The 23781-nt window shown below is 42.4% G+C and overlaps 1 protein-coding gene across 2 annotated transcripts in view; it reads right to left on the bottom strand.

Annotated features, from left to right (window-relative positions):
• Positions 1-9070: 9070 nt before the first annotated feature.
• The window catches only part of grid1a (glutamate receptor, ionotropic, delta 1a), a 292626-nt gene continuing 277915 nt past the window's right edge, over positions 9071-23781 (bottom strand). For both annotated transcript variants that reach the window (XM_080781653.1, XM_080781654.1), the window contains exons 12-15: positions 20343-20538; positions 15821-15987; positions 12325-12565; positions 9071-9832 (exon numbers count right to left, since the gene is read on the bottom strand). In XM_080781653.1, coding sequence (XP_080637779.1) covers positions 9395-9832; positions 12325-12565; positions 15821-15987; positions 20343-20538 — 1042 coding nt within the window. In that variant the 3' untranslated portion in view covers positions 9071-9394. The remainder of the gene's footprint in view (positions 9833-12324; positions 12566-15820; positions 15988-20342; positions 20539-23781) is intronic.

The following is a 23781-nucleotide window of genomic DNA, read 5'->3' as shown; positions in this document are numbered from 1 at the left end:
AGAGGCATAGGGCATATAGTCTCACCACAGAGAATGTGGGGATAGGCTGTAGATTAATGCATGTTATAAAAGCTGGACTTTGGACTTCATGCAGTCAATTAAAATCCCTTTTATTAGTACTCAACCATACAGCTGCATCTTTTCCTGAAAGCTTGAAAAAGTTAAATAAAGAAATACATTTTCCTCCTATATTCAGTCTGTCAGAAATGGAAAAACAAGCAGTCGGTAGCGATGCCGCCTCACAGCTAGAAGGTCCTGGGTTTGCCTGCCTGCTGTGCGAACACAGCAGGCAGGACATCCTGCCTGCTGTGTTGGTGAATACATATACCTGGAGCATTACAAAATGAGTTGTGAGCCGTTGCTTTTGTTTATGATATCTGTATAGTATAACAGTTAGGCTCAGCACCAAGACCGGAGGATGTGCTTTATATTATCTTATTCTAAAATTGAGAAGTTACAATGTTCTGATAAAAAAAATATATCAAATATCTAAATACTGAATCAAGCAACTAAAACATGATCATCAGGATTATACTAGGAGGAAGATTTCTTTCAAAAAAATATGTTTTTATGTGGCCACACCAGTTCATTAAGTATACCTGGTTTTCACCTTAACACCACCCACCTGAACTTAAGCCTCACCCACAGCTGTTGTGGGTGAGGGGAGGGGTTAGGCTTAGGGTTATGCAGAGCCATCTAATAGAAGAGTTGCGATATTGAGGGGGAAGAAAACAGCCCGGTCACGTGGTTCATGTACTCGAGCGAGCCCATAGACTCCAATGCAGTTCGTAAACTTCCGGTTATCCCCTTGCTCAATAGAAGTCTATGTAGAAGATGGGGGTCGTTCATTCTTTCTATAATTTTTATCCCACGATTTTGTAACCCATTTTTCACTAGCCTGGCTAATAAGCCAGACTAATAACAGGCTATTTTTTTGCCAACGGCTGATTCGGTCTGTCTTATTAGCCAGGCAAATTGTGTCAATTATCTAATGTGATCCTGGGCTCTACACACCCTCCGGGGAGAGCAACGGACTTGAACTCATATGCTTCCTTCATGCATGATCGTCCAAGTTGCTCCTTTACACCTGACACGGGGGAGTTTCCCTGGTTGGACGTAGTGCGTGGAAGGAACACATTATTCCAACCAGTTCCTTTCCCCTCCATCAGTTTAGGATAAGGAGGAGAGGACACGCCGCCAGCGCCCACAGTGTCCCGAGCGGGAATCGGACCCAGGACCTTCTAGCTGTGAGGTGACACCTTCACAGCACTACCGACTGTGCCCCTGGGTCGTTCATTCTTGATATAGAGACTAGAAATACATAGCTTTCCCTGGGATAATCTCTATAATTATCTCATTATAAAATCATCATTATTATTAGACTCTCAAACTACAAGGAGGGGGCCTATAGCTGCAGGAGGTGAGCCTGTTTCAGTAAGTAATTAAGTAGCCTTGGGAACAAAGGAAGCCATGTGAACCATAGTTCAGGAGTCTACATACTCTCGTGTTTCTGTGGCGTGAGGCAGCTTGATGTACAGAACTACCACAAAGTGGTTTGAGGGATATGACATGCAGTATATTATTAAATTATTGTATCTCATTGTTATACCCAGTAATTGCGCAAATCATGGGTGAAAAGGGTGGTCTTTGTCTCTGATAGCACATGGAAACCTTAAGTGAAGACATCATGAAGTAATTATAAGTGCAATGTGCAATTTTAGTAGATATAAAAAAGGCTGTTTGATAGTTTTTAAGTCGACTAAATCTATCGTGTTGGCCAACAGCACTCTCATGCAAGAGTAATACATAAGACATCTTTGCAGATACTACTCTCATCGGGGAGGCTTCATTTGGTTCAGTGCATCAGTACATCAGTGTGATGTAACTTCACTTGGTGAAGAAGGCCATGCCATCAGATGAATCTTAACCTAGAATGTCGGCAGTGGACCATTTGCATTTGGTGGAATGGGAAACGTGTCCCTGACAGGGATCAACGTGGTCCTCTCAGAATGCCGATGCTGTTCCTTTGGGCATGACCAGTGACCACAGTGACTTTACAACTATATCATTCTATTCTGACTGACAAGTTGGAGTCACAGGGACAGCGGAAAGTTAAGAGAGCAAATAAACAAGTCACTGCAGAATTATAAAAGCAGAGAGATGCACTTACTGGTGCCTCTGCAAGTGCAGACACTTGCTCACACTTTATCGCTAGCATACTAAAATAATGTAAAGGAGAGAGCTGAGAAGAGGAACAATCTATAGCCTGACGCCTGAATTTTCATCGCCCAGAACACATTTCTTAAGGGGCGTGGCTAGCGATTCAGGGTCTGTAGCCAGGCTAGAAACACGCCACTCTTGCTTTTCTTGATTGAGAGCATTTAGAGCACTGTTTCTCAAACACTGGGTCGGGATCCATTTATCGGTCACGGACAGATTTTTGTGGGTCTAAATATCCCCCTTTTTTGTAATACAAAATATTTCTTATTCATTAACAAGCCTAACCCTTTTTCAAAATAATTAAATTAATACTTACTTACGCCGATTACCCCTTCTGGGGTTTAGGCCGTCGACAAGAGTTCTCCAAGCATCCCGGTCCTCAGCCAACACTTCCAGCTGTCCCCAAGTGTGGCCCATAGCTTTTGTATCTGCCTCCAAGTCTCTGCGCCAGGTGTTCCGTGGCCGACCTCTCTTTCTTTTCCCTTGGGGATTCCACTTCAGGGACTGCCTTGTGGTGTTTGAGGCTGGTTTTCGGAGAGTATGGCCCATCTATCTCCAGCGCCTTTTGAATTAAATTAAATTAATACAATAATTAAATAAATTAAAATAAATTCCACAAATTCTACAAACAAAAACTTTTAAAGTTTTTGTTTGGAAGTGAAAATATGTATATCTGCTATTTTAACTAGTGGGGTAGGCCAATTGCTTCTTCAGGCACTTTGACAGGCACTGCATCCTTAAAAGGACACAAAAAGAATACATGTTAATGACGTTTAGAAGCTTTAGATCACTTTCCTGGGGGTATTTATGTGTGTAATATGTGGTTTTAGATATTTTAGATTGTAGCAGTGAGCCTGTTGTCTCTGATGTCATGGACACTGGTCTCACTACCTTCCTGGACTACAATTCCCATAATTATTTGGTGCACTGCTCCTCCTTGTGGATAGGGGGAGAGCTGTCTTACTGAGACAACATGTAGTCCAGGAAGGAAGTGAGCCCAGTGTCCATGACATCAGAGACAACAGGCTCACTGCTACAATCTAAAATATCTAAACCCACATATTACACACATAAAGACCCCCAGGAAAGTGTTCTAAAGCTCCTAAACGTCATTAACATATATATTTTTGCAAAAAGGGTGAAGTGTCCCTTTAACTGGTTTGGTAGCCTACCTAAAATAAAGCCTGCAGATGGAATACAATTCCTTGTGTTTGAAGTGCTGTCTGTTAAAATCACATTGCACTAACAGGGGCAATTATGATAACAAGCCAGCTACCAAAAAACATCAGACAACAAACAGTCCCAATAGAATACAACAGCAGCCAAAGTGAGACAACATAGCGGCAGATGCGTAGGGTGGAGGTTGGGTTGTATAAGGGTGGGGTTTGGGGTGTGTGGGGTGGCAGTTGGGTGTGAGGGTTGGGAGTTGTGCCAGTGGGAGGTGGGGGAGTAGGGGGGGTAGAGGGTATGGGGGGAATTATGATGTCACGTATGACGTATGATATGTGGCCAACTGGCCAAACAAGGGTGCTTTTACCTTAATCCTGTATACCTTAAAAAGAAAAGACAACTAGGCTACATGTATTTTACTACAACCATATACTGCAGTTCAAGTGAATTCACTTGCCTGTGAGATGCCATGTCCATGTGATGCTGTTATTGCTGTACTCCCAGCAGGTCAACCGTCAACGCCATTATTTTTCTTTAAGTCGGACTCCAGATGGTAAACAGTGAATGGTTGTTCACATGGTAATGTTTTTTTGTTTAAGTAATCCTGCTTGAGTGTCTTCGGCCCTTTTTGCAGCAACACAGTCTGAGTCAGTGTTTCCGAGTCTTCTTAGCTCTCTTTATACAGCGTCAAGTAGGCCCCTGCAGGACAACCAGTGGCAGTGGCGATTCGTGTCACACTACATGTAAGTGTAAGCACAGAGACACAAATGTTTTCCTCTACTGATTTATTGAAGGCGATCTTCAATCCTTCAAACCCGAAAACTATAAACAATACAATAAAACAAGCACGTTACAATTAACATAAAACGACACCATGCACAGCATGTATGTAAACATTTCACATAACGTAAAATACAAACAAACAAATACCTCGTTGGCTGCGTGCATAAAACAAGGAAGGGAATCTCTTCAGTCGGTCCTTATAAGTTATAACCTTTCTTATGACAGTCTCTTGTAACTTTAAAGTCCTTGTGTGACCAGTGCAAACGGAGCTGCTGCACCTTGCTGCTTCTGTGTTGCTATAGTGGCTTGATTGCATACACAAAACTTCTGTGTACATTGACATGAGATGATGAGAGCAGACCAAACGAGACACAGAATGTGGCATTGACCCTTCAAAATAAAAGCATTACAACTTGACAAGAAAAAGACATGAAATGTTTTAACATGAATATGAACTTCTTAATTATGAACCTTTTAGAAATAAAAAAATATATTACTTGTAGTGGCAACAGTTAGTTACACTACACAGGACATGGTTTAGAAGCAGTAAAACAGTCCACAAAAGTCTGAGATAATCTGAATCTACCATATAACTGAATCTGAGGCGCAATTAAGGGCCGATTCATACTCCTATTTTAGAGCCGAATAAAAGTCGGTTCGACGCTGTAGAGCCTACAATTTGACAATTTGACGTCATTTGAGGTTCGGGGGGGGCGGGTACCGTCCTAAAGTCGGCTCTTCGGTGCTACTGAAAATTTCTGACGAGCCGAAATCATTTCGGCACTACAGCGCCGAAACAGCGGTAAAATAGGAGTATGAATCGGCCCTTAACTCAGAAATATAGGCTATGAAATGTAAAACCGAAGTATAGCTAGCATAAGGTGCCAAAGTTAGCCTACACACAGGTGAACACAATGAACAATTAACAGGATATGGGGAGAAGAAATGAGCTGATGTGGAAAGGAAGGAATTGTCACAGAAAACGCTAACTTTGCAAGACTTCTGCACCGTTTCCAAATGGTTTCAACTGACTGTTTAGCCCTATTTCAAAATGGCACAGACCACGCAAACCAGGCAAAAGAATAGCAAGTGGGGTGACCAGTCCGACATCGACAACCTATCTCTAACCCTAACCTAAACATAACCGCAAGCACGGAAGCAGCACAGTTCGAGCGGTAGTTGTTTCTGCATGTTGGTCTGTTGGCGGCCTGGCGGGTCTAATCTTAGTAGGCCTACGCATCCCAGGAAGTGTCCACTGTCAAAATCACACCCGGTTACATGAATGTCTGTCTAGACTAGAGTGTGTTTTTTTCTTTTTCTTTTATGTTTGTATTGTTTGGATACAGTGTAATCGGTGTGCATGTTGTTTTGTGGCAAAAAAACAAGGGAAATTGTAAGAAATGGGGATATTATTGTGAAAGATATTACGGTATGTGGGATATTTGCAAGGAAAATGATGGCTCAGAGGGAACAATAAGGACTGGAAACAGAGACAGGAAATATGATAATATTTTGGAGCATTTGCACAGACCAGACAGAGAGAGAGAGAGAGAGAGAGAGAGAAGAAGATAATGGAACGACAGAGCACAGTTCAGAGTGTGCATTCTGGTACATATCTTATCTCATTTAATTTGGATCGATACGTTCAAAAGCCTGTATTAATATGCAATGACACACGGACCAGATGAGTGCTACAGTAACCTCGCCTCACCAGGCTTTCCACCACCTCGAAAGAAAAGTGCTACAGTGGGCTGTTTATTTTCTGACAGCTGCCAGTGTGGAAGACAATGGGTACATGGAGCAATGAGGGACAATACAGATGGATGCTTTGGAGGCTCAACACAAAACGCGTCAGGGACTTGACACAGTTTTCTGCACCCCGAAGGGAGGGACTTTCGCCCTATAGTTTTAGACCGTGCCGGAGGGGCCCCTGTCTCAAGCGAAGTTGAGCCACGAGAGACACCACGAGCGAGCTAAAGCGAGCAAGCTTGCCATGTCAAGTTCCCTTGAGCCGACTCATTCCCATTCGAGTTGCGACCCAATAGGCAGAGAATAGTAAATCCTCGCCCCCCTTATACAACGAACACAGCAAAGTGCTCCATAGATATATAAAAAATAAATAGATGCCTCATTGGCCGCTGGAGTTCATTGGAGTGATGTGTCGATCTTCATTGACGTCACTCATGTGACTCCTCTCGCTGCCACTCAAGTGACTACTGGCCAATCACAGTCTCTTCCGGGACTTCTCAATTCAATCCAAGGGAGCTTTATTGGCCTGAGAAAACAATGGCCTACTGCCTAGGCTCTGATTTGGCCTACCGAACGTCCCCTTCCGCTACACATGTGGAAGGTTTGCAAGCTTCTGCTTTGCTCCCGCTATGCTTCGCAATGAAAAAGAGCTTGTTAGCCACGCTTAGCTCTTGTCTTGCTCAATGATTCTTTAAAAAGTATTATATATATATATTTCTATCAAAGAAAGGTTCATGAACTGTTTTGTATTGCCACTGTCTATGTCAATGTTACTTGTGTGATTATCTATGCATTTATGAGCTATTTTAATCGTGTTAGTCTATGGATCTATTCAGCATGGTTTCACCATAATTCAATCACTTCTTGGCTGTCTTTACACTATGTTGAACTGTAATTCATTTACCGGTTGCAAATTAAGTCATTGGTGTCTTGCCATAAACTCATTCTCGTCAATCCATCAAATGAAAATCAAATTAAATGTGATATTTTCATTGGATGATTTTGAAAGTTTAAAACTTTTATAGTTTTACAGTCTTTGTGAACCTACACAGTATTTCATGGTGTATAAGGTGGAGAAGGAATACATGACAGCCCAACTTATTGTGGATAGTATGTAGGCTACTAGTCAGCCATTCCGATGTACAAATGTAACTAATTGTACAGATTGGTTACATTTGGAGAGACCGACCGACCTACAGACGGGACCGACGGCAGTGTCGGTCGGCAATTGGATCTTGCCCCTCCTGGACATTTGTACTCTTATGAGCTATTAAAACCAACACTGAGGTGAGGCCAAACACTTTGTGATCTCACCATCTGGCTACGCCACTGAGTGGCAAAAAACTACTTTCTGGCCTTGACAGCCCATATTCATCCAAACAGAAAAGTCCTGTCTGATTGCATTAAACAATGTTAAACTCACCAACAGTGCAGCTGTACAAAAAGCTTGAATTATCTTCTTTCTATCTGCAAAGTTTTTGTTTCATGAAAATCCACCATAGAAACGTTATGAGCTACTTTCTGTCAAGAAATGCCCTGCATTTGATGTGTCAAGAGTTTGGAAGTGCTTGTTTTCAATAACACAACATTTTGCTGCCTCCTGCATGATGTGACATTTAGAAACAGGTGGTACGCAGGGTGGTTGAGTGATTTCCAACAAGCACTTCCAAACTCCAACACTCCATGCTGCTCAATGTTTTGCCACTCAGTCTAGATTAGGGGGGCGTGTCCTGATGGGAAAATCATGCATGTGCATACTCTCTATCCAGCGCCCACGGTCTCAAGCCTCGTTGTCAGGGCGATTTCCTTGTTGTCAAGTGATATGAAATCTCACAGTGACGGGGCCCGGGGGCATGGTTTGTGATATTCAGAATCAGAATTTTGTGACATATGACAGCTTTACTGTCACAGGTATAAAGAAGTGGGTGGTTTTTTCCAGGAGAAAACGGGATATTTAAAGTGACAAATGATCAAAAAGATACACGTTTAGAACAATAGCATCATATGCAGATGTTTACATAGGCCTATGTCTCGCCATTTCATTTCAATATATAGCTGCCGTAAATTGGTCTATTCTATAAGTCAGGGATACTCAAATAGATTTACCCATGGCTGACTGAGTAAAATAAAACAATCTACCTGAAAATAGATAGCTATAAGTGAAGAGCAATTACCATTTCCGCAATTTCCATTTCCGCAATTTCCTCAATTTCCATTTCCACAATTTCCGCAATTACCATTTCCGCAATTTCCATTTCCACCATTTCCGCAATTACAATTTCCGCAATTTCCATTTCCATTTCCAACTATTAATGGCAGCTGGGTTTCATCATTCAAATAAAATAGAATTCTGTCCGTTTAGCTATAAAATTATGTCAGGGAATAGGGATACACAGTATATGTCTTTCATTTGCATTGCATCTCCCACCCCCCCAAGCTTTTATTTTTGTTCGAGTAATAGTACAACTCTAATAGTATTACTTATAATAATGTAATTAAAGATAACTTCATTCAGATTTTTTTATTTTTATTTCATTTTCCAGATTTTTTTTTCTTATTTTTTTTTAGATTTTCATTGGTGGGCCAGTCATAATGGTCCCGCGGGCCTGATGTGGCCCGCGGGCCTGAGGTTGAGTATCACTGCTATAAGTTATGAGATTTTTGGAGAGATCTTTGGAAACAGATGCTTTGTATAAAGTTGTTTGATAGGAAGCTAGATCATTTCTGATTGACAATTAATTGTAAAATTGTTCAATGGTATTTTGACTGGTTGAGCGGCAAGTGTGGCTTGTTGCCTGGTAAACTGATCTGATCTTCTTTCAATCACATAGCAAAAAAAAGAAAAGAAAACAGAACGCTTGTGCACACACACACACACACACACACACACACACACACACACACACACACACACTTTGTATTCAACCTGAAGACATTCAAAGTGAGACACAAGCACACATTTCACACTTTTTCTATAATCTTTTTATTTTTTTCATATGAAACAGATCAATTCTTTCAGTGTCTTTGAAGTGTGAAATGTATATATTTTTTTCATAGATTCTCATAGTACATTCAGTTAAATGTTCATTTGAAAGAAAACATCTTTGAACTTGGCACTTATAGAAAACAACCACAAAGAATTGTCACCTTTATTCTTTAGAACAAAATTTACAAAGCCATTCAAACAGTCATTTTTTTAATACTTTTATAGCTGTTTTTTTAAACTCAACTTTTGAGAATATTCAAAATACACTTTGTTTTTTAACATCACCTCTTTCTTTGTACTTACAAATATGTACACAGAAGTCCTTTACTGTCCTTTCCTGTGGCCACACCGATTCCTCTTCACTGATAATAAAAAGCCTCTTTTTTTTGTCCATGTTTTATGAATATCCCTCCAGTCCATATTCACCCTACGTCGCTCTCCACCGTTCAGTTTGAGCTTTGAGTGTCTTTCGAGGTTCCAACGTGCTCAGATGGACGTCCCGTGGCTGGGCTCAATGGCTTCTGGGATGGGTCCTCCTGGCACTGACTGGTAGGACATTGGCATGGGTGTCTTGACGGGGCTCTGGCGGAAGAGCCCCCCGTTGGGCGCCCTGTGCTTGCAGCGGATAGAGGGCATGGTGGCGCTGCTGAGGGGCAGGGGCAAGGTCCTGCCACCGGACGCGCCCAGTGTCCTTCCTGCCCCACGACCCTCCTGGAGGAAGGTTGTCACAGAGAGCGGAGGCACCCCCCGGTGGGTCTGGTAGTCCCGTACAGACAAGCCCTCCAGGGACTGGCTGGGCTGCATGCTGCCGATGTCCAGGGCAGAGATCTCGATAGATTGGCCGGGCAGCTGCTTGTGGGCCATGTCCTCGTCCAGGAGGCTGTTCAAACGCTGGTGCACCTGCTCCAGATTCATCTCTTTGTCCTGGATGCATGGATGGATGGATGAGAGTGGGGGAGAGAGGAAGTGGAATGATCAGGACAGATTGAGAAATGATAGTGGACGGGGGTTTTAGTTGAAGAATGAGGAAGATGCAGATTTTAGAAGGTGGTGGAAAAAGTACAGAGTGAAAGTGATAGTGAGAAGCGAGTAAAGATGGGTGGATATGGTAAAATGAGGAATTGAAAACAACAGAGGTGGGACAGACGTGGGAGAAAGATATAGGTCATTAACAGTTACTTTAACATCGTCAATCCAACAATCAATATCCAGTTAGGGATAGTTAGTCTATTTTTCTTCATTAATGTGTCAGGTTGAATGATGCCAAAATGACACATACATACATTAAGTCCAGCTTCATTCAAGAAACTCAAACGATACAGCAGCAAACAGCCAATTATACTGCTGAGACATTACCTTAAGAACAGAATCTCAAATAGAGGATCTTATGAGGTAAGATCTCTCACTTAAAACGGAGCCTCTTCATGCAATAGTGTGTTGTCTCCACCAGTGAAGTGTCTACAGTATGTGCCTTAAGGTGCCAAACAGGATACTACTGCATGAAGAGCACCTTTTGTTCACAAGACAGGTTGAAATGAAATGCCAGTGGATCAGACGTCATGAGAAAATGTGATCCAAATGAAGAGGAAAAGGTGGAAATATTGCGTGCCTTTCCACCTAAATCATAAGCATCATTCATCTAAGACTTTGTTCTTTCTACCATCAGAATGGGCATCCATGAGTGACACAAACACGGTATGAGTGAGGGGAGGACAAAAGGTCAGAAAACAGTAGTTCTATGTTGAAATAAAATTCTCAGGCAAATCATATCATATGGAAGATTGTTTAGCTGCTCTCTGTCCTCCATACTGCAGTTAAGTCAAAACTCTATCCCCCATGCACCTATAGAACCAAAGCCATATAGTAGACCGACAAGACAATGAGCAAACAGCAGAGATCATGGGGTGAGATGATTTATGAAGCAACCAAAATCTAACACCCACACCGCAGAGCCCCATGCCCCCACCCCCTTCTGTTCGTCAAAGCCAATGATCATCCAGTATATTAGGCCTATCCTGACCTGTGTCAAGAGCCTCTGCCTCCTCCCAGTCTCCCTCTCTGTCTGTCCATATGTCCCGCCTGCCTTCCGGTGAAGTACTTGTTATGTCATTATATGTCAATGGACCAGAGACCCTTTCCAGACTGTAATCCTTAGTCACCTGCCAAAGATCATAGACAACCATGTATAACCAAAAAGGTCCCTTTGTGCTTATCCGGACATTGACATATAATTGTAATAAGCCGTTACTCTGCTAAAATGGCTCATAGGTGTATAGGTTTACAGTAGGTTTTCACTTGCAATGGCTGTCATAATGTCTACATATGATTGTGCTGTTGTAGGGGTTAGGAAGGTACCACATCTCAAGACAAGTCTACTGACACAATAATGATGGAATATCTGTTGTAGGCTACAAACACATTTAGTTAAAATATGCTGCCAATAACAGCAGCAGTTAGGTTGGAAATATTACAGCATTATGTGGCCATTATGAGAGCAGCAATAAACAAGACTTGATGTTAATCTGAAATCTGTATCAGCAATTCAAACTTGGAGGGAAGTTTGAATGACCATAGGTTAGCAGATTTCAGGATAGATTTGCACTTTTCATGTGTGTGTCCTTGTCCAGTGGCTCTGCATTATGGGACGTTCAAGTCAAACAGGCGACACAAGGCTTAGAGTTATGGAGCGATTGTTTGTGCTCACACTTTAGTTTAGGGATCCATGTCAAGCCTTAGTTGTCTGGACACCTCATGCAAAAGGGCTGCCCATTCCACGGCAACTAGATGAATTCAGTGTTCTAATGTTAAGACTTGAATGGATGAGCTAAATAGAGCTATATTGCACAACTGAAGTACACATCGCCATAGCTCATACACAATTTCAATAATTATATTTGTGAATTTGCCACACTATCGGCTGTCATCATTGTGACTGTGGTTCTCTCACTATAATCTATAATATATCACTCAGTGATTATAAATCTGGTATTGTATTGGCCAAAAATTTGAATAATTGATCAAATTCAGTATGAGAAAGAATCACAGTCACAGTTTCTTGGGACCGAAACCTCGAATAAGTCCCTGACAAATCACCCCCACCTCTCTCCCAACATGAGAAGGCATGAGTAGATAGTTGAAATGATGTTTGGACTATCATGGTCCGGGCAGGGGCACACCTATTATAACTGGGTGTACTGCAGCTCTACTAAATCGGGGCTGGCGTCACTGCCTGCTGGATCCATAAAGTAGAGTGTGGCAGTGGCATCTCTGGGCAGGACCGGGGGGCCCGGGGGTCTGGGTCTTGACCGGGGCCTTGACGCGGCCGGGTGGCCCGCGGCCACCACCACGGCCCGGTTCGGGGTTAGCAGGGTTGGGCATGGGCCAGGGCACTGGCCTGGCGAGTTGTCGGTGGTCACCTCTTTGGGCTGCTCTCTCCGGCAGTGGTTGCTATTCCACCAGGTCTCCAGGGCGGCCACCAGGAGGGCCAGCAGAAGCCCCGCGGCCAGGATGCAAAAGACCCCCGCAAAGCTGTGGAGCCGAAGGGCCCTCCCCTCGGGGTGGGCTTCTGCATGGCTGTCCAGGTCACAGCGGCCTTTCCTCGGCCACCACTTCTGTTTCAGGATGTCCAGGTCTCCTTTCTCCTGCAGCTCCAGGATCCTGAGAACGGGAAAAAGAACATACAAAATGTCAAAACAGATAATGACACTGGAGAGGGAAGTCTGGAGCTCTCTGGTGGAGCTGTTGCCCCTGTGACCAGACTACGGATAAGCGGTTGAAGACGGATGGATGGAAGGATGGATGGATGGATGAAACTGAGTCAACTCGGAAAGGCAATTCTGGTCTTCAGGGCGGTTTTGAATGTAGGGACTCCTAGGGAGGGAGGGGGCATCTCTGATATGTTTGGGGAGTGCATTCCAGAAGGATGGGGCAGCCACAGAGAAGGCTGCCTCCAGGCCTCAGGTTCGGAGCCTGCTCTTAAAATAGGAGGCCGGCATCACCGGACCTGAGGGAACGGGACGGAACATGTGGCTTGAGGAGGGGGAGCCACATTGTGGAGTGCCCTATAGGCGAGGAGAATGTTGTGGTTTTGGGAACTGGATTCTGTGTTTGACAGGCAGCCAGTAGAGGTCGTGGAGGACCAGTGTGATATAAATGGTAAATGGTGCATTTATATAGCTTTACAAGAAGTTATCTAAGGAGAGAATACCAGCACTCACGGACATTTGGTTTAAGGCACTTTTATTATTTTAATATGGCACAGTATGCTGCAGAGCAGACAGCACAACGTACGCGTTTCACAGTATGCTGCAGAGCAGACAGCACAACGTACGCGTTTCACAGTATGCTGCAGAGCAGACAGCACAACGTACGCGTTTCACAGTATGCTGCAGAGCAGACAGCACAACGTACGCGTTTCACAGTATGCTGCAGAGCAGACAGCACAACGTACGCGTTTCACAGTATGCTGCAGAGCAGACAGCACAACGTACGCGTTTCACAGTATGCTGCAGAGCAGACAGCACAACGTACGCGTTTCACAGTATGCTGCAGAGCAGACAGCACAACGTACGCGTTTCACAGTATGCTGCAGAGCAGACAGCACAACGTACGCGTTTCACAGTGTGCTGCAGAGCAGACAGCACAACGTACGCGTTTCACAGTGTGCTGTAGAGCAGACAGCACAACGTACGCGTTTCACAGTATGCTGCAGAGCAGACAGCACAACGTACGCGTTTCACAGTGTGCTGCAGAGCAGACAGCACAACGTACGCGTTTCACAGTGTGCTGTAGAGCAGACAGCACAACGTACGCGTTTCACAGTATGCTGCAGAGCAGACAGCACAACGTACGCGTTTCACAGTGTGCTGTAGAGCAGACAGCACAACGTACGCGTTTCACAGTATAGCCTTCGTCAGCGTTATACTATCAGATATACTGTCCGTGAGTGCTAGTATTCTCTCCTTAGAGCATTTCTTGTAAAGTTAACTTTCCTCAACCACGCACCCGGTAAGACTGTTCAGAGAAACTAAGACATTGGAGTCTTGCGGGCGTCCTTGCTTTAAAAATGCATTTATACAGTATAGCGCCTTTATCCAAGGCACTTTACAGAGATTGTGCATTACATTCACCCATTCATACACAGATGGCGACGAAAACCATTCAAGACACCAACCAGAGTACATTAAGTAAAATTTAAAATATAATTCATTTCGGACAGCGAAAACACAATCCATAATGCACACTAGTAATGTGTTAGCATTGATTTTCATCTCATTAGCATTTAGCAACCATAGTCAAAGAGTGCTGTGAATAGTTTAGTTTGTACTGTAGGTTAAGCAGAGGGGGAAGACAAAATATTGACTTGTTGCATCTATTACTAAACTCTACAAGAATCATGAGCACAGTCCCACGTAAACACGGGCAAGAGAAAAACAAAAGCAGTTTCAGAACAAATGAGTTTTATATCAAGTCGAATAATCGCTGCCACAGAGATGAGCGAATGCTACAGCCAACCCATTAGTTAGCTTACGGAGAGTGGGTGGGTGATGGGGCCATGGAGAGGTATGGATGGATGCTGTGGTGGAGAATAATGATGGCTGACTGGAAACAGCAGCAAGACTCTGAATCTCTTCCCCTGGGGAGGCCTGCGTTCCACGGACTCATTATTGATGCCCTCTGCTCGTGTCACTCGTGCACAGTGTAGTGTGTCTGACACACTGTGTATGTGTGACTGACAGACACACACTTATGCCAGTACATTTTGACCTTTTATTTTCTCCCATACACATTCTTGTATAAAATGAATCTACAACCTTGCACATTGCCTATTTTCAGCGAAGACATTTGGTGTAGTGTGAAAAAGGTAGGGAACCAAGTACAGGCCCCTGGGGGACGTAATTCGCATTGTACTCTCAGAGAAAGTTAAATGACACGGTAAGAAATTCAGGCGGGGCTGAAGTATCAATGTTTTCAAAAGAGATGACTGCCCATAGATCCGAAGTCCTGTTAGTCCCAACATGCATTAAGGTTGGCGAACATGCATTAAGGTTGGTGAACATGCATTAAGGTTGGTGAACATGCATTAAGGTTGGTGAACATGCATTAAGGTTGGTGAACATGCATTAAGGTTGGTGAACATGCAATAAGGTTGGTGAACATGCATTAAGGTTGGTGAACATGCATTAAGGTTGGCGACTTGGCGAACATGCATTAAGGTTGGCGAACATGCATTAAGGTTGGCGAACATGCATTAAGGTTGGCGAACATGCATTAAGGTTGGTGAACATGCATTAAGGTTGGTGAACATGCATTGAAGTTGGCGAACATGCATTAAGGTTGGCGAACATGCATTAAGGTGGGCGAACATGCATTAAGGTGGGCGAACATGCGCTGCTCCCGTGCTTGCGCTTATGTTTAGGTTAGGGTTAGAGATAGGGCTAGTAACGGTCGAACTAACTATACTGATGGCTGCAAGCACATCAATACAAAAAACAGATGCTTGAAAATCAATGAGCATTTCGTTAGCCGACACTTTACAAAAGTATGATAATATAATGGCTGATGTCTATCAATTTTAACACATTCTGTTGCATCCAAACAATGAAATAATTTACCACGAAAATGTACTAATTCAACAATATACAGGCTACAAGGTAGCTAAATTTAACCCCTTAAGCCCTGTTTTACAATTTGTGATGGCAAATAGAAGGCCCACAAGCTTTATGTTAGCTTGTAGGTCTGTTGTCTGCAGGTGTCTGGGTTAAAAAAATAAAAAATAAATAATATGTGTTTATAAAATAAGGAAGTAGGTTGGAAGAGGCTAAAGAGAAGATCAGATGTGGCTTGCTGCAAACAAATGTAACAGCCTCATTATTGTACCGGTACAATACTAACATGGTGTCCTATACTTACTTCTGGGAGAAAAGGTCTCTGTAAGGGCTGCCATGCTGCAGCGCCATGCCGTAGCCTCTGGTGCTCAGGCTGTTGCCCGTTACCGTCAGTGTGCAGTCATCATCCGTCAGTGCTGCGTACTCCACCACCGCCATGTCCCACAGAAACGCAAAGGACTCCCTCTTCACCTGGACAGTACACAACAGTTCACCCGCACAGATGCACAGACACACAAATCACTTGAACACAAGTCTTTGAAAGAGTCAAAGACGACTAGAATTTTGCGTTCAGCGCACATGTCGCGTGTGGGGGGCCTATCATGACGTCTTGACCAAGCTACTTGATCAAATTGTCCCCGGCAGTTATCTCTATTGCTACTTCAAACTCTTTAAAAGCAAGAAAAAGCACCGCGAGGCACGATGTTTAGCGGTAGACGGGTCAGTGGTAGACAGATCATGCCCAGTGCGCTACTTTGATATGCAAAGCAAGGCTGGCAACTTTTTAGAAAGAAGTTATGTGTTTTAGATTCATTATTCATGTTTTAATCAAAGCTGCTTTTTAATGAATAAGACTTTATTTTGACCAATCTGCATGATAATACAAATACCCTAGCACAGCAGCTGCAGTGGTTGGAGGTAGTCAGGCATCAGGTATCAGTCACCTGATAATTGACAATGCCAATAAAGTTTAAGCAGACACCGTCTTTAATTTAATTCAGGCATTGTCGCAATTATCTCTCTCCATTGTGTGAGGGAGCCATATAATGGACATGCAACCCACAGATTGTAGCTTATCAATTAATTTAATTATGTTTATGTATTAATATATTCATGCATGGTGTAGGCTAGTGACTGCAATAACAATCAGAAATGTCTGACATGACATGAATTTAAACTAAAATGTAGATGAAGGTAATTGGTTGCATAATTAATTATGGAATGCGTAATGCATGATAGTGTATAGATAGGCTGAAAAAGTGAAAAACATGAAGACAATACTTTATCCGTTCAAAACTGATGCAAATTCTCATCCATATTGTTTGGAATAAGGTTAGCATCATTTTCTTAGCATGTCCTGAGTGTGAAGCATTCTAGACACATGTCATGTATGTTCTAGCCTTGGGCTCTCACAGTAGGAATCTCTGTAGAGCAAGGTCGACCTCTGACTGTCTGAAATGCTTTCAGAGCATGAGCTTGTTTTTTGTTCTGCCTGTCCTGTCCTGTCCCCCCTCCCTCTACCCCCAATGTCTCTAGTGTCTTCCAAGGTAATGCTGTGCTGTCCGTGAAGAAAACTGTGAACAGGCCATTTCAACTGCACTGAATGTCCTGAATGTTCAGCTGCTTTAAGACAGGCATCAGGATTTAGAAAGTAATCTATCTCGCCCCCCTCCCTCCCTTAGTCACTCGTTGTCTCTCACACACAGTTCAAACCCATGCCTTGATGCCTGGAATAGCAGCACATGGCAGGTTGTCATTTATTCTCCTTCAAATCATGGTAAAATTGTAATGAAATGCATAACGGTGCTAATTATCCTGCTTCATTGGCGATGAAGAGTGCGGCAATCAAGTAATGATTAAGTCTTGTTTTTCCCCCCATTTTTGAATAAAGGGCTCAGTCAAACTTGTCTGGAGCTGGAGGAGGTAAAGGCTGAAAAGTGCCATTTTATATTGACTGATCTACGCCATGCACACCATGCAATTAGCCGTTTAAATAATAAGGAGGCTTAAAGACAAGTGTGTATATCTAAATCTAGTTCACTGAATATAATTTGTTTAATTACTGGATGATTATTGTGTGTGTGTGTGTGTGTGTGTGTGTGTGTGTGTGTGTGTGTGTGTGTGTGTGTGTGTGTGTGTGTGTGTGTGTGTGTGTGTGTGAGAGAGTGTGGGTTGAATATAAAATGAGCAATATATTTATTATGGTTTGGCGATTAATTGGATCTGCTTTTATGTAAAGACAGCGAGTGGTGAGCCTAGCAGCAGCAGCATGAGCAGCAGCTAAAGCAAAAAGGAATGAGCAGTGCAAATTTCCAGATTAAATAGAGCGGTCTGAGGCCTCATTCACACGTACCAAACACCAATCAAGCAATGTTTGGCCGTTTTTTTGGGCCACCACAATGCTTTTCCAATGGGAGTCACATTGTTTTCATCAAACTTTTTTGTTTGATTGCCGATTGCTGATACGAAGCCTAAGAATTATATGAGTGTGTGATTGGATGAGTGGATGTGGACGTGGAATTGAGGCGACCCAATGGGCGGCCGCCAACAACTGCACTGAGTTCCCTGACAGAACTTGCTCTGTGCATGTCTATGACAGGTCGCGATGCTCATTCATCAGAATCATCAGAATCCCCCATAAAGCAGACCGTTCAGCACCAACCTTAAGCTAAGTGTTCAACACCTGTTGATTCCTGAAACAGGAAGACCATATCGATATCCCTCCGCATGGAGACAGAACACAGCTGTGCTCTTGGATCAGACACTGGCCATACTAGCGTTATGTGATAATGTGTTCAACAGAGCACCTGTTGACTCCTGAAAAGCAGGAAGACCACCATACCGATAAACCTCCCACACAGTGACAGAACACAGCTTGAGCTCTTGGCCATAATAGCATTATGTGACAAAACTAGACCTGTGTGTGTGACAAAAGGGAGAGAGAATGAAAACAGATTATAATATAATAATAAGAGATTAAGAATGTCATTTCAATCCAACACCTCAGTGAATCTGTGCACTATGAATGACACAGTGTCAGCCTGCATGCCTGTGTCTTGAGAAGTTATACATAATAATAACTTCAAATGCAGTGCAATCACTGACGCACATAATAATAACAAAGTTTGCCCAGATTTAGTATTGTTCAACAGTAATTAAAAATATGTATCAAAATGGAATTAATGTAGCTGATTTTGCAACTGAAAATAATGGTTCATTGATTCTGTGATCAATATCTATTGTGGCATAATGTGTCAAACAACTAGGTTCTCAAATCAACTGCTAATTTAAGTAGCTGAAGTGATTTAAATCACCCACCAATTTTATAAATTCAGACATTCAGGATTATTCCCCTTGGATTGCTCTTAAACCTGATTTGTACATAAAAGTATATACTTTATAAGCAATGCAGACACATTGTGAGCTTTTACATGGACAGTAGATGGGTTATTTTCAGTAGATGGGTTACTTTTACATGGACAGGAGATGGGTTATTTTCAGTGGGTGAAACTGCCTGGCACGCATAAAAAAGTATAAATCAAGTCAAATGCAAAACACTTTTTAAGAATGTGGAAGTTTGAGAAGATTCATTTCAGATGATGATATTATAACATTGATCATATTAAATTAGTTGTTATGACCCCATGTCTGAGGCCACATTTGCCTCATTTTCTTACTAAAGGGAAAACAATAATGCTGCAACTCCCCACATTGGTGCTGATTATTACAGTCTATTTGATAAAAACAACACCATTAGGGGGTGATTGCACCAAGACGCATTGCTAATTTGCTAGAGGTGCATTAAAACAAGCCATTGGCAAAACAGCACATCGGGCAAAACAGCATGTTGTTCCTGGGGAATGGGTTTACATGCACAACCAAGTGATCTAATAATGAACCACTAGGAAATAATGTGGACCTTGGGTTCCATCACTCCAATGTGGATTCATGTGGCCATCCAGTCATCTATGACGTGACTACATATGACTCCAAGGGAAAATGCTTTTGGTGTCTGTCCATAAACCTTGTCCTAAACAAACATTAAATTCCAATTGACAATGAATGGATTCAACCAGAGCTCCGCGTGCGTGCATGCGTGCGTCGAGCGCAGACCCTGCGCAGGCTGTATGGGAGATAATAAGATGTGCACAACCACCAAGCATCTGCATTCACATGTACAATGACTTTAAAAATATGTTCTACCAATGAGCCAATGGAGTGCAAATCCAGAATGTATAATAACCAGTTTAGACGCCCTGAGGGCGAGAAGTGTCCTCGCCCTGAAGGGTGAGGTCGCGCTGAAAAAACAGAGCTGCTTAATCCAGCACAGTTAAAAAGCAGGAGTTATGTCAGAACAGGTCAGCTCCAAATATGGAGATCTAAGAGTTTGATGAGGTCAGGTCAACATATGGAATGAATTCTGTACTTTCGGACAATATACTGTAGTATTAAGGATTAAGATTTAGATTTAGGCATAGTTTTTGTGAGGTTAGGGTTAAGGTTAGGTTTAGGCATAGTTTCCGTGAGGTTATATAACCAGTCCAAATGAACAATACCCCACTGATGGCCCGGCGGGGTAAAACAAGCGCCCATCAGGTGTCCCGCGCTCTGCAAAAAGGTATTCCCCACTCCCCCTGCTGACAGCAACCTTTCAGCACAGTTTTGGTGGTGTTTCATAGACAATGAGGCAACTAACTGCAACGTTAGCCGCAGAACAAATATAATAATGTTATCATGTTTAAAATCAGGATGGCTCGACTTAATTCAACTCTTAAAGGTTTGCTCCAGAACGTTGACCAAGAACTATAGTAATATTGGGCACTAACCTTTTTAATACCATCAGAGGCGCTGGGGACAGAGTTCTCGTGGCCATTGTTCCTGTTGATGGTCCTCCAAAGCTCAGCGAAGGTGCTGTCCTGCTCCAGAGGGTTGGTGCCTTTGGCCCGGAAGTAGTCATAGACAGCAGAGTCCCTCACTGTCCCGTAGACCTGGTCCACCTGCTTGGACAGGTCCTGGAAGGACCTGGAGAGACCACGCTGCTTGGTGAGACTTGACAGAAACAATGTGATCGCAGTGAAAGTGTGAGAAAAATAAATAAATTGGAAGAACCAAATCAATAACGTTGTATTTTCGGGGAGAATGGTGAAAACATTGAATTTTCTCCTAACTAAAAACTCTTCAGATGAAAGGGTTCACAATACAAATCTTTATCTGTAACATTTACTATTAAGAACTGTGTACGGCAATGATATGACAGGCAATTAACACAATGTTCATGCCGATAATTTGTTTTTTCACACAGGTACTGCACATTACTGATTGATGTTCACTCATGCGTTCTTTTACATAATTAGTCTGATTCTTGAGTAAGTTGCCCTGAGTCTCATTTATCAACTCTAATGGACACTATCACAATCATTTGTGTCTCATTATAACAATGTTTCAAGCTTGCCAGATTAAAAGAAAGAAGAATAAAACGAATACTCTAAGTGAAACACCTAGGTTCCCGAATGCTGTTTGGAGTTCAGCTCATACTATGAATTTAATCCCCATGGTTTGCATTGTAGTAACACACAGTGTTTTTGCTTTCTTACAATCACTTTTCACATTTTGTTCAAAAGCTTGGATATAAATTAGATGGAAGTGCACCACCCACAATGGTCAGCCGTCATAATCTAAATCTGTAACATGTAGCTAAAACTGTTCTCGGCTAAATGCAGTGCAATCACTGACACACATACAGTAGAGGTGCTTCACAGACATGCATGGGGATTCTGTAAATTAAGACAATTCCATCAGGACAACTAATGTATTGATAGATTTGTTTAAAAATAGTTAAGAGTTTTGGGGGGGATTAGGTCTGCTTTTATGGCTGCTAGTGAGGAATAGGCTGAAAATAAATAAACATTTCCCCCCATGGCACCATAAGGCTGATTAACTCAGTAGGTTACTGCACTGCAAAGCATTAAAACAACGTGGGCTGAACTATAAACTGCATGCACAAACCTTGAATTTAAGTTGCAACTGTAAAAACTAACTACCCAAGAAAAAGTTTTTCTTAAATCTGGCAAGCTAGAGAAGTAACCCACAACCCAAGTTACTTCAAATTCAAGGCAGGTAACAGTGAAAACCAATGCAGACAGTGCCAATATCATCATATCATAGTGCACTATGGAATCATGAGGCGTGTTAACCACTTTATACTTCAGTTGACCGGCATCCCCCAGGGGTCTATATATATATAGGCTCTATTTTTCCCTCTACACAAAATCTCTTCGCTGAAAGTAGCAGATATTTTTTTGCCAAATGTTTGACTGTTATGACATGCCCAGAATAAAGACACTATAGGTTCAAGTTGTTTAAGGGGGGTTGAAGATTTCATTGACCTTAGGTATTGATTATGATCATTCTTATATGAGATGCAAATTATTCTGATGCAGCCTCGACCAGGGTAAGACTCAGACTAATTAATATCGCTCCAGTTAAGGATGTTCTCTATAGGCTACTGTACGTGGGCATAATCATGTAATGCAGCCTCGCCAATGCTCAATGCTGCAAGGCATAAAGTCCTGCAAAGATAATTGGCAATTTCACACAATATGTCTTCCGATTTCTTTTTTTCTTTTTTTTTTGTTTCATTTCGAACCAAAATAATGTTATGATACGCTTCCAATTAGGGTTCACTTCCAATAGAATTTGAATACCAATCTACTGTGAAGATTATAGCTGCCTCCCTGACTGTTGTTCAGCTGATGCTTGACATGTTGATCCATGCATTCGCTTCATCCTTTCAGTAAATTGGCACATGTGGACAGCACTGAAATGTCTGTGTACACGTAGCCAAGACTGGCTTCCATCCAATTACCTAAAAGGTGAGAGAATCGAATGGCTCATCTTGAGATAACAATGTTAGACTAATTCAGTCATTTAATTAGCAGTCTATCTGCTGTTGTCGTAGAAAAAGAAAGAGAATGCAGAGAGAGAGAGGGGGAGAGAGAGAGAGAGAGAGAGAGAGAGAGAGAGAGAGAGAGAGAGAGAGAGAGATATTATTTCACAGATTACAGTTCAGTCTGACAGCTGCAGGTATGGGCCAGTCATTCATCCAGTGTGTGATATTCCACAGTCATTTTCTTAAAGCTATATTAATTGGGGCTGTGTGTGTTTACTGTGGTTTCTTTTGTACATGCACTGTTGGCCGGTCTATAGATTTAACATAAATCAAGTGATTCACAACCTGGGGTGGAAAGATAGGGCAAAGCTGTCAACTTGTGCTTTCTAAAGCATTGCTAGGAACCAATCCCAGATAATACAGTATCATTATGTCGCTGTCAGGCAAAACACATACTTATCTCCATTCATCTTGTTATTTTGACATAAATTAATTCCTATTTTTAACTTCCCTCAGTGTCACTATTATATTCGCAAAGGAAGCCGTCAAAGATAGGCGTTCTACAAGCTCTGAGCTTGTAAAACGGATATCCAAATGAATTGATCATAACGAACAGATTATGTGTGAGGATGTTGTCCTACTGTACCAACGAGCTCGTACTGTAGAGTTCATGTCAAACTATATAGTGTAAATGCACTAGGAAGTTGGAACATCTATCTGGGATATATCCACTTCCTTTAGATGTCTCTCTTGTTCACCTCTCTCGACATCTTTCTTACCATAGCATTGAGAAGTCCAGATCAATATATTGGGGTCAAACCTCTACCCCTTTGTTCATTAGCTATAATGGTCTCTAACCAATATTGAAAGAGGTGCGGCAAACACAACCCAGTAGAAAAGAGACTGACAACACAAGCAGTCAACATTAAACGTAGACAGCTTGGATATATATTTCATATCCAAGGTTGCATGCGAGACAGGTTGGATGTGAAATGATTCCTCACGAAGGAGGAATAATTCCTTCTTAGTGAGGAGGAATGAATCCTCCAAGCAAAGTATAGCCTAACCAAAACATTCACTTCCTTATACCACTCATTAACAATACAACATCTGGTGTATTCGTTGAAATAACATTCAATATACTGCTTCTTTTTAACATGGAAGGCATAACATGAATGTTTAATCATTCAAAAAGGAGATGGAACATAGTTCTTAATATTATGTCCTTAACAAATAAGTCAACAATTATATGTCTTGCTACTGTGCAAATTATTCAGCACACACTCATGCTCACGCACGCACGCACGCATGCACGCACGCACGCACTCTGGTCTCTGCTGCTGTACACTGCAGCTCGGGTTTTGTAAAATAAAAAT

Source organism: Protomyctophum bolini, assembly GCF_963924005.1.
Source record: "Protomyctophum bolini genome assembly, chromosome: 14".
NCBI lineage: Eukaryota > Metazoa > Chordata > Actinopteri > Myctophiformes > Myctophidae > Protomyctophum > Protomyctophum bolini.
Note: the sequence above shows the minus strand (reverse complement) of the source record. Positions and strands in the feature narration are given on the sequence as shown.